This window comes from Panthera pardus, unplaced genomic scaffold (assembly GCF_024362965.1).
Source record: "Panthera pardus isolate Hobbes unplaced genomic scaffold, ASM2436296v1 HiC_scaffold_24, whole genome shotgun sequence".
Classification (NCBI taxonomy): domain Eukaryota; kingdom Metazoa; phylum Chordata; class Mammalia; order Carnivora; family Felidae; genus Panthera; species Panthera pardus.
In genome coordinates, this window is record NW_026526810.1 from 12236828 (window position 1) to 12248840 (window position 12013).

Here is a 12013-nt window from a genome sequence, read left to right on the forward strand (position 1 = left end):
GAGCTTCATTGAGGAAGGAGTTACAGTGCTGTTGGCCTTGAGTCCGGTGTTAATGAATCAGTAATACATAGTAAATAAAATTTTTTTAAACAGAAACACACATAAAACAAGGTGATGTATGGATCAGTTGACAAAAATGCTGTGGCCAGAGGCTTGCACAAACCTAACCCTGTATTTCTCTTAGAAGCGATGGTTCTATATTTGCAAAGTCAGTGTTTGTGGTGACTTCATAGAACATTAACTGAGAACTGGCTGTATTATTTGAATTCAAATAGTAATTTTTTAAAAAACTATTCATTATTTTATTTTAGAGAGAGAGAGGGAGAGACAGAGTGTAAGTGGAGGAGGGGCAGAGGGGGTGAGAGAGACAGAATCTAAAGCAGGCTCCACTCTCAGTGCAGAGCCTAACATGGGGCTTGATTCCACGACCCTGGGATCATGACCTGAGCCGACATCAAGAGTCAGCTGCTCAACTGGCTGAGCCACCCAGGTGCCCTCAAATACGAATTTTTGAAGTAAGTTGCATTTATAATTTGGGGGGAACAGGTTTGTGGCAAAAAATAAGCTTGGAATGTCAAGGGCTGTAGGATAATAGGCAGCTTACAAATATTCACCAGTGTCTCAAGGGGTGTCAGGAACCAGGACAAATATGAGGACCCAGGTATGGTCACCCACCAGGGCAGGACAGCAGAGCACGAGTTTTCCTAGGATACCAGCCATGCCCTGATGGAAGAAGCCAGAAGCAGGGTGCTCATATAGCATCTAGGAGTGCACACAGTTAGATGCCCTGGAGAGAAGTGCCACGCGGGGCGTGTGGGCAATCTGCACAGTATAGACAGGGCAGACCAAAGGTCAGAGTAAGAGGGGCTTTTAGCTTTTAAAAAAGATGCCAAACCAGGCTGTGCGCCACAGCACAGAAGGGTCCTGAAGTTGGGCCGATGTGGGTCATGGCCACACGGGTACTTCATCAGGACATAGCGGCTGTGTGGCCTTGCCTGCTCGCCTAGCTAAGCTGCTGCCGACAAGACAACTGGGCCTGGCCTCTGGGGTGCTGGCAACTGCTCAGGGCTGGAGGAACCTCCTACTGGCCAGGGCCAAGGTGCCTTCTGTCCTCAGGGCCAGTGTGCCCAGCCGGTTGGGGATGCAGAAGGAAGAGAAGCAAGCTCTCTCCTGGAGAACGTGCAGATCACTCCGCTTGCTTCGGTCCCGCCTGAGTCCCTGTGATGTGCCCCTTCCCAGGGGGACAAGGTGGACTCTGGGGACGGGCAGCCTGGGGTGGCAACTCAGCCCCTCCACCTCTCAGCCCCAGGCTACTCCTCAACTCCTTAGGGCCTCAGTGCCTTCAATATATAAATGGGGATAAAAATAGTCCCCACACTTCACACCCTTGTTGGCTGTTTTGAATGTGTGAGCTCACACAGAGCACTTAGGCCAATGCCTGGCACACAGTAAGGTCCTGATCATTATCCATTATGCTTATCTATGTATTTATAGGTAGAGTTGTGATAAAGTAACCAACCCGTGTGGTCTAGTTTCATGAAATACGAGAAGGAGAAATAGTATGTGGTTAATCCATAGTTAATTGTTTTTAACATAAGGGTTTTTTTTGTTTTTGTTTTAATTTTTTTAACATTTATTTATTATTGAGAGACAGAGCTTGAGCATGGCGGGGGGGGGGTAGAGAGAGAGGGAGACACAGAATCGAAAGCAGGCTCCAGGCTCTGAGCTGTCAGCACAGAGCCCTATGTGGGGCTCGAACTCACAAACCGCGAGATCATGACCTGATCCGAAGTCGGACGCCTTACCAACTGAGCCACCCAGGCGTCCCAGGGGTTTGTTTTTTTTTTTAATGTTTATCTATTTTGAAAGAGAGAGAAAGAGCATGAGTAGGGGGGAGGGGCAGAGAGAGAGAGAGAGAGAGAGAGAGAGAGAGAGAGAATCCTAAGCAGACTCTGCGCCATTAGCACACAGCCTGATGCGGGGCTCACACTCACAAACTGTGAGATCATGACCTGAGCCGAAATTGAGAGTCAGACGCTCAACTAACTGAGCCACCCAGGCGCCCCCATCCATAGTTAATTCTCAAACATCTATAAATATATGGTCTGGTCTATAGATAATCTTTAATATGCAAAGCCTTTGGGACTGAAATATATTTTTGGGTGTGTGAGTTCTTTCGATAAAAGACAAGCCACACTACACTGTAAACTCTAGATGGTAACCTTCCAAACCTATTAAAACAAAAGATGAGTAGATAATGTCTTAATCCTTTAAGAGATTCTGCTATTGTTGCTGTCTTTCCAGAAGGAGTAGAGAGTCAGGGATGACATAAAATGTTTCATAGCAGCCCTGAGTTTTAAAGACACAAAGAAGTGCTGGCTTAGAAACATCCTAAGGGTCAAATAAGATATTTACTGGCTGGGCCTTTTATTTTTTTGTTTCATTCACAGGAATTATACTGAACTTGATTTTCTTTTTTGCTTTTAGAAAGGTTATAAAAATATCAATTTTGTCCTACTCTGACACACAGATTTTTAAAAATGTTTTTATTTACTTATTGAGAGAGAGAGGGGGAAAGAGCGCAAGCAGGGAAGGGGCAGAGAGAGAGAGAGGCAGAGAGAGAGACGGAGATAGAGAATCCCAAGCAGGCTTAGCACTGTCAGTGCAGAACTTGATTTGGGGCTAGATCCCATGAACTGTGAGATCATGACCTGAGCCTAAATCAAGAGTCAGACACTTAACTGACTGTGCTGTGCAGGTGCCCCAGACACAAAGACTGTTAAATAATTTTGCATGGGCAATGTCACAGGTCATGGTCCTCTGTACCTTCCTTTAACGGAAGAAAAGTCCTAACCATTTGTGCCCAAGACTAAGCAAGGATCTCTCCTGAATGTGTTTGAATGTCAAAAGTCATTCTCTTTTGCAAAAGTAGCTGTCAAGTTCAAGTGATTTTCCCCTTGTCCTTGCATTTAGATTTAGCATTCATCGACAGCTTTTATGATGCTCTGTGGGTGCTGGAGAGCTAAGTCAGACACCATAGTGTCTGTTTCAGGGGGGGCTCAGTCTGTTTTGGGGTGGGGGGGTGACAGGCTGTAAAGAGATGGCTCAGTGAGATCTGGCTGTGCCTTGGAGCAGGAGGCCTGGCCCCTCTCGTTTCTTACCACCCCCACCCCTGTGGTCCCCTCTCTCCTGGCATCTCCAGGCAGGCTCCCTGACCTTCTCCATGCTCCTGGGGACTTCTTATTCTCTCTCAGGAGGGGGATATAGACAGAGACAGGCTAAATTCCCAACCCCACAGTCCCTAGATGCACTTCATTCCTGCCCCAGTATGTGACCATCTACACCCAGGCCCTCTGACTCAGCACCCCATACGACAGTACTGTAGAATGGCAGATGTGGCCACAGCCCCCACTGGGACGTCCATATTTGCTCCTAATGAATACAGTTCTCTGAATTTCATCACACTAGGGCAGCCTTTCCCTTCTACCCGAGAGGAAAGAGGTAAATGTATCACTTACATTGCACCCAGGTATGCATGGGATGGCCAGATAAAGAGGCTCTCTCTCTTTCTCTCTCTCTCTCTCTTTCTCTTTCACTTTCTGCTTTTCTCCACGGGAAGCAGCTAAAGCCAACTCTGGGACATTCAGAGAGTCCTGGATTCCACCACGAGAAGGAGAAACCAGAATGAGGCCACAAGAGTGGACGGCTCTCTTGGTGGAGAGCCAGACCATGGAGAAGGGGGACTGACAGGGAGAGGGAAACATAGGTATGTGGGAACATTTCCCTTTAATTTGTAAGCCAAGTGATTCCAGAAGCTTGGGCAAAGCTAGACAAGAACGCTCATGAGAGAAATTGGCCATAACCTTCAGGGGTGCTTAGTGGCCCTGATTCAAGAGACCCTGACAGGTAAGCTGGAGCTCTCTGCCAGGAGACAAAGCCCAAAGGTCCCTTCCACATAGTAATATTTTTCTCTCTCTCTCCTTCTCTCTAAATCTCCCCCTCTTCCTCTCTCTTCTCTCTTTCTCTATCTGGAGGCCCTTATCTCCTTGGGAACAGTTGAGAGTGCAGTTAAGCAAGTGCTTTGGGATCGCCGGTTGGCTGAAAAGTCTAGAAAGAGCCTGAAACCGCTACACGTAAAGATGACCTTTCTTCAGAAACAGAAGTCTGATTCTTCCCCTCTGTTGGAATTCGCAGAGTCCTTTCTTCCCTCAAAGGACAGGAACAATGTCACACTGTATGTTTTGGCTGTTTCCCTCAACCTATGCTGTCTAGACTCTGTGTGCTTTCATTTAAAAAACAAAATAAAATAAAAATAAAAACAACCCTTCGCCACCTAGGCACCACTCTACCATCTTAAAACTATTTCTGGCAGGAGAAGAATGCTTCATTCAGGAGCCGCCCTGATGGGGAGACCCGTGGGAGAGAAGTAAGCCTGGACGCAGTGGCCTCGCGGAGCAGGACCCAGCTCCCAGGTGCCCAGCGTCACCTGACCTGGAGTCTGATTCCCCACGTGCCGGGCATTTTCCAACAGGCAAAACAAAAGAAAGCAAAAGGCCTTCTTTATCTCAGAGAACCTCTCGCTTTCTTCTGAATTGACAGGCTAAGGCTGCCCAGATCTGGAAAATTATGCTTTAAGATGTCAAGATTGAGACCTGCCGCTGGCCGCCTCACCTATCAGGCCTGGGAGGGGTCACCCAAGCTGTCAGTGTCCACAGTTAGCAGCAGGACGCAGATGTAATTTCTCAAAAGAGCCTTCCATGGCTATTCATCCAACAAATACTTTCTGAATTCCTCCCGTATGCCAGGCAGCAGCGAGAAGTGTTTTCCTCAACATTTTCTAGCAGAGGAACACATTATGAGAGGTAGATGCATTCTTTTTTTTTTCTTTTTTGAGAGGTAGGTGCATTCATTTTTTTTTTTTTTTGAGAGGTAGGTGCATTCAAAGAAGAGGCAGTATCAAAGGGAGTGATCTGTATTTGTTGATAAAGGAAGGGTCACTTCTGATCACTCCAACATGTCTTTTTCCAAACACGCATTTTCCCAAAGGTAATAAAATAGTTACAGCTAAGAACAACAAAAAAAAGCATTCCATTCTTTATCAGATACTGAGGCCTAGAGAAACACCATTTTCCTCCTTAAAAAGTAGAGTGGCTATGGCAGAATTCAGAAGAATCATCTGATTTATTCTCCTGATGGAGTAGGGTTCTTGCTATCTGATTTACTCTGTGGCTGTTTTTTTTTTTTTTTTTTTTTTTTTTTTTTTTAACAAAAATTCCAATGAATGAATGCATCTGATTTAGAGCAAGTCACTACAAAGGGCGACACCGGGAGTGTCCTAACCGTGCAAGAGAGACAAAGCCAGGGTCCTACAGCTCAAGGCTTGTTAAAAAATCCTGGTGCTTTGGGGCACCTGGGTGGCTCAGTTGGTTTGAGAGTCCAACTTTGGCTCAGGTCATGATCTCGTGGTCAGTGGGTTCAAGCCCAGAGTCAGGCTTTGTGCTGACAGATAGGAGCCTGGAGCCTGCTTTGGATTCTGTGTCTCCCTCTCTCTCTGCCCCTCCCCCACTTGTGCTCTGTCTTACTCTGTCTCTCAAAAATAAATACGTGTTAAAAAAATTAAAAAAAAAAATCCTGGTGCTTAAACCTTAGGAATCTTAGTTATCAAGTCCAGATAAAAGTGAAGCAGAGGAAAAGCTCTCTGCGCTTTGGATAATAAGTCCCCTTCTGCAACAGAGAAGCGGGAGATACGGCCACTCCTGCTCTGGGCTGAGGAAGTCGCACTGTGGGCTGGGCTGCAGCTGGGCTCCCAGGTGACAGAGACGACCCCCATCACAGCTGCTCCAGTGGGCAGGGCTGATCGCTGGGCCGGTCAGCTCTGCTAAGTATCCTGGGTAAGAATTTCCCACATGAGGGGCCATGGGTCTGACTCCCCACCATGGGGCAATCTGCAGCAAGAGGAGAAACCATAACTGACAGCAAAATACCTCCAAACGGTCATGAGTTAAGTGACTCCTTTCCAGCTCAACAATCCGTATGAGAAAACGCAGACACGTCTATGCACGGTCTATGCCCACTGACGTGCACGGGACTGCGTGTGTGAACACCTCCCCCTGCAGAACCTGGCAGCAGAGTCAGGTCGGCACCGACGTTCCTGAAAAGCCACGCGGTGCCTGCGCTGAGCCTCACCTGGGCCTCTTGTCTGTGGTGGCGACACACATGTGCTGGGAGGGCACCGCTGTCCACTTCTTCGCCTCCGTGACGAGGGCTTCCGCGTCCACCAAGCCAAATCCATAGAGATGACTAACTGGAAAGACAGAGCCTTCAGACCCCGCCTCATCCTGCCCCCCAGGAATGGAGCGAGGCTCTGCGTTCACACTCCACTTGGCTCCCACGCAGGGCACCTGATCCAAAACTGCCACGGGACAGACCACTTGTGTCACTCCGTGGCTGCAAGGGTGTGGGCCATCACCTGGAAGTCCTGGGCCGCAGGACCAGCCCTTCTGAGGACCGCTCCAAGATCCCAGCCACTTTACCCTCTCCCTGGTCTGTACTCCTTCAGGTCAGGGGTGCAGGCCAGCCAATGTGGCCCACTCCGGTGCTGAGTAGGAAAAGAAGTGTTTCCTACTCGGACCTATTACTTTCTTTCTGGGAGACAAGTTTGGGTTTCTGTATAGTGAAGGGACTCATCGGCATCTGGGCTCCCTGAATCATGAACCAGACAAGAGAAACAAAGCCTTAAACCCGTTGGTTCACGCGACCATGATGTGCAATAAACAAGAAAGCAGGGCCATCTTTTTTGCCATCTTCTTGGCCTGCTAACCTCCCACGGCATTTGGGGAGAGGGGCACGGTGTGCGCACTTGTGAGCTGGCCTGAGCCAGTGTTTAATTTGGCCGTGGCAGGAGAGTTTCAAAGTTTAATTTAAGAGGCAAGGTCAAGAACTAGATACAATCTATTTTCCTATTTAATTAGGCCAACATTGAAATGTAGGTCAGCTCTTGTTACAGCACACGACTACCACCAGCATTCCTGCAAAACAAAGATGCATTAGGCCTGCCTGATCAATGGCTTTCTTATTAAAAGGAATGTCCCTTGGAACTCACAATAACACCACTTGCCCTATATTTTACACATACTAGTAGTATCAGGCTTGGTGTCGAAATAGTTGGGCCTCAGCTTCAGGAAAGGAGAAAAAGTCCTCCCTAACATACCATGGCTGAATGGAAATCTTTTTCAAGCATCTCTGGTAAGAAGCCATACAAACAAAGCCAATGGCACAGTCCTATAATTATCTGCTTAAGAGGCTCCATGTATCTGGGTTACAAGCCCTGACTGCAGGTTGATTTCATGGAACCTATGTCTGTCCCAGGCTGGATCGGGGGAAGAAGACTTGCTGTTCTAGGAGTTACTTTTATAACACAGACAGAAGTTTTATAGTTAGAAAGTAACTTACATAGCTATCTCAGGGTCCTCATTGTACACATAAGGAAACTGAGGGCCAGTTTCAAAATCGTATTGCTACTCAGGACTAAGAATGCAAGCTGCCCTTAGGTGGCACACAAATAAATATTATTTATTTATCTTAATAGTCATGGATTTGCTTGGATGTGCATTAGGAAAAAATAAAAGTACACACCAAACCCGTGTTTAACTAGATGTAATAAAGTTTCCTTTTAAAAAATATATTTTTTTGAAAGAGAGAGCAAGAGAGAAAGAGCACAAGCAGGGGAGGGGCAGAAGGAGAGAAAGAATCTTAAGTGGGCTCTACATCCAGCTTGGAGCTTGACCAGGGCTCGAGCTCACATGAGATCATGACCTGAGTCAAAAGCAAGAGTCCGAGGCTTAACTGACTGAACCACCCAGGTGCCCCTAAAATATATTTCTTTATGTAAAAAAAAAATGCAAGTCAATTTAAAGAGAACTATTATACCAATACTGGTACAGGTGGTCCCTGGATGTGGGAAAAGTCATGATGTTTAGGGAACCCTGAATTCTACCGATCTTGGGTTTTTTTCCTTAATGTCAGTGTGAGGTCCCAGAACACCATCCTTAAATCTCTAGCTACATACGTCTCACTCTTGTGACACACAATCAAGGTCATTTGGGGATTCTTTTTGAGAAGCTCCTGTCAACCCTTTAATAGAGATTCCAGCAGGTGACCCAGTGGGCCCCCCAGGACCGGCTGACTGGTCCCCGCCCAGCCCAACAGGAGCCACCACCGCACCTTTATGACCAGCACCGTTGACTTTCCAATCATTTGCTTTCAGGTGCGCCGGCCTGGATGTCTTCACCAGCAGGTGCTGGACGTCCCTCCAGGTTAACTGGCTGCTGCAATGACACAATGACAGACCGCTGAAGTCCACACAGGTCAAAACAATGGCTGCACAGGACCATCCACTGTGGCACGACGGGAGCCAGCCCCGAGTGGGGACTTAAGGAATTCCCGAAGACTCCATTCCTCAGCAAGGGCTTATTTTATAACCTCTTTGTGAAGAATGGTTTCCAGGGATTAAATCCTAAGATAAAATAGTGCAACGGGTGACCTAAAATCCCTAGCGTTAAAAACCCAGCCCTGCTACCAAGGTGTGCCTGAGTGCTCAAGGCCTAGAGAGGAAATTGTGGCAGCGGAGAGAGGGACCTCCTTATTTTACAAGTACGAGGGGGCCTATTCTTCATCATAAGTAAATGGCTGTGGTGCATGACAGCATGCTTAAGCCATCATCTTCCCAGACCCTGTCGTTGTTTAGATCCACCTGCTACCAATTATAATTTGAGAGTTTAGTAATTCCCAATTTATAATATATTTGTTTTGGTGCAAAGTGGAAACATCTCATTGAAAGAACACATGCCCACTAATAAAAATGCACAGATCAGAATTTTTTGAGTCTAAGATACATGGTCCCACCTTTTTAACGCCTCTGTAACCAGGATCCATCTTACGATGATAGATGATACTCTCTCATAACCCCCTCTGTCCACAGCATTAAGACCAGGTCGCAGACAGATGCTGTCTTAAATACAGTCTGCACCCCCTCCTCTTGACCAGTGCCTGCCCTAGCCCACAGTGGTTACAATGGTCTTCCTGATCACCCACTCTTTGTGCGTGCTTAAAAATATACATAACATAAAATTTACCCTCTTAACCATTTTTCTCTGTACAGTGCATGTCCTTGGTACTTTCCCATTGCTGTACATACATCACAAACCATCCATCTCCAGAGCTTTTTCATCTTCCCCAATTGGAATTCTGTCCCCATGAGACACTAACTCCCCGTTTCCTCTTCCTCCCCAGTCCTCTGGCAACCACCATTCTACTTTCTGTCTCTATGTACGTGACGACTCTGGGAACCTTATATAAATGGGATCCTACAGTACTTGTCGTTTTGTGACTGGCTGATTTCACTCAGAATAATGTCCTCCAGGCTCATCCATGTTGTGGCAGGTGTCAGAATTTCCTTCCTTCTTAAGGATGAATAATACTCCATTGTTTGCATAGACCACATTTTGTTTATCCATACATCTATTGAGTAGGCACTTGACTTGCTTCCTCCTTTTGGCTATTGTGAGTCACATTGCTATGAACATGGGTGTACAAAGAGCTCTTCAAGTCTCTGCTTTCAGTTCTTTGGGTAGATACCCACCCGCAGAATTATAGGATCACATGGTAAATCTTTAAGTTTTTGAGGAACCACCACACTGGTTTCTACAGTGGCTGAACCATTCTATTTTTCCACCTCTTTGTCTGTTGTCCACTGGGACCTCACTGTGGTTTGAGTCTTGGGGCACAAGTAGATTCCTCCCTTGGGGCTCACTCTCCAGGCACTAGCCCCAGGCTTCTGGGATTTCTCCAGCATGTTCTTGCCACTGTGCCAATGACCTCACTGGCCTCCTGGCCATATTCCCCCAGCCATGTCCATTAGTCCAGTTTCTAGGTCTTTGCTCGGCTCTCTGCCCCATATCCACTCCCCCTCCTGAGGCCCCGTGGCCAACCTCATAGTTCAAGGGGGTTTCTGAGGCTCCATGTGGCCCAAGGCTTCATACAGGCACAGGCTTTAGAGTTCAGCCAGGGGTGGGGCCACAGCCTTTGTTACCTGTGTGACCTGACATGTTACTACTCATGTCGGCATCCTATCAAGGATGGCTAAAGCCAGTCCACCCAGGAGTTCAGCATAGCCAGGAAGCATGAACTTCAGAGTTCAGGGCAGCACAGAATGGGTGCAGAAAGGGACATTATTGGAAACGATCATGGGGTGCCTTGGTGGCTCAATCGGTTAAGCTTCTGACTCTTGATTTTGGCTCAGGTCATGATCTCATGGTTTGAGAGTTCAAGCCCCAAATCAGTCTCTGCACTGCCTGTGTGGAGTCTGGTTGGGATTCTCTCTCTTTCTCTCTCTCTCTCTCTCTTTCTTCCCCTCTGTTGCTCTCATGCTGTCTCTCTCAAAATAAATAAATAAACTTTAAAAAAAAAAAAGGAAACCATCTCATTATAAGGACTTCCATTTTATTTCGGACTCTGGTACCAAAATCACAAATATAGTCATCTGAAAAATACAGCTAAGAAATGGCATTGAAAATGTTTTTCAACAAAGAAGGGATTGATGGAAAGTCCCAAGACTGCCACAAACCAGGATGACCTATGCACAATTCTTACATGTGCGGGTCTTTCTTCATTTTTGTTACATGCTGTCCACAGGCCCTCCCTGACCCCCTGAGGCCTTTTCCACCTGGGACGATCTGGCTTTGCCCTGACGCCTTCTACCTACAAGTGAACAGTGTTTGAAGGCAATGCCAGGCAGGTGAGCAGCAGGCCTGCTCCCTGGACACGTGAGCTGGCCTCGTCTCCAATCTCCTCACCTCAGGCTTGCAGGGTCCCTTGTTACAACCCGTCCCTGCCTTGACCGGTCCTGCAGGCTTAAATGCTCAAAGCTGACACTGTTTTCTTTTCAGTTCAATAAAATTCTTTCTTAAAAATTTTTAAAAATATTTATTTATTTTTGAGAGAGAGATGGAGTGTGAGCGGGGGAGGGACAGAGAGAGAGGGAGACACAGAATCTGAACCAGGCTCCAGGCTCTGAGCTGTCAGCAGAGCCCGATGTGGGGCTCGAACTCACAAAATGAGATCATGACCCAAACTGAAGTCAGACACTTAACTCACTGAGCCACCCAGGCACCCTTAAGCTGATGCTGTTTTCAAGTTTGCTTGACTCGCCACCTGTACTCTTCTGAGGAGCATCTAAAATACTGAGGAAGATGAGAGTTTTCATGTGTCCACAGGCCAAGTTTAATGAGACAAGCTGGCATGAAATGAAGCTTGCTTTCTATTTAGTTTTGACTAACAAAATTCCTTGCATGTTTCCAATAAAGAATGGAAGGAAATATAGAACAATGAATTGCTAAGTATGTGAATGCCACTTTCCACACAAGTAAGTAATTATTTAGAGTTGTTTGCTTTTTTTTTTTTTAAAGAGCCTCAGGACATAGAAGCCAGTGCTTTGGCCTGCAAATCGAAAATATTTAGTTATTCCTCTGTTAAACTGGTAGCATTTGAGTTGTATGCCATTTTGCCTCGTAGGAATCAACATGCAAACATACACAATTGTGAGGATTGAAGCAACCCAAATGTGATTTTTTTGAATAATTTAAAATCTCATCTACAACTGGCAATTTCAAATGGCTGGCATGTTCCGAGCCAGTTTTGATGCCTTAACTGAATCTGTTTTTGACACCATAATTGCATGTTCTTTCTGACCCATCCAGACACTAACAACTTAGAGTTTTATTTGGCTTATGACAGATGAAATGTCACCATTGCATTATCAATTTATCAACTAAAGTTTATAAAGATCAGCCTGTGGCCGCCTGAAGGGGGATTCTGGTATGTGACGCAGCATGGGAGGTAGACTTGGGGTTCTGGACCACCCAGCTCTCTGTGGCCCTACAAAGGGCAGGAGGCGGTGAGCTTTAACAAGGAAATGAAGGAGGGGCACCTGGGTGGCTCAGTCCATTAAGCATCC

General features: G+C 46.6%; 1 protein-coding gene across 2 annotated transcripts in view; it reads right to left on the minus strand.

The window, feature by feature from the left end:
- The window catches only part of PCSK6 (proprotein convertase subtilisin/kexin type 6), a 191294-nt gene that overhangs the window by 67505 nt on the left and 111776 nt on the right, over positions 1-12013 (minus strand). For both annotated transcript variants that reach the window (XM_019460080.2, XM_019460081.2), the window contains exons 10-11: positions 8224-8327; positions 6187-6304 (exon numbers count right to left, since the gene is read on the minus strand). In XM_019460080.2, coding sequence (XP_019315625.1) covers positions 6187-6304; positions 8224-8327 — 222 coding nt within the window. The remainder of the gene's footprint in view (positions 1-6186; positions 6305-8223; positions 8328-12013) is intronic.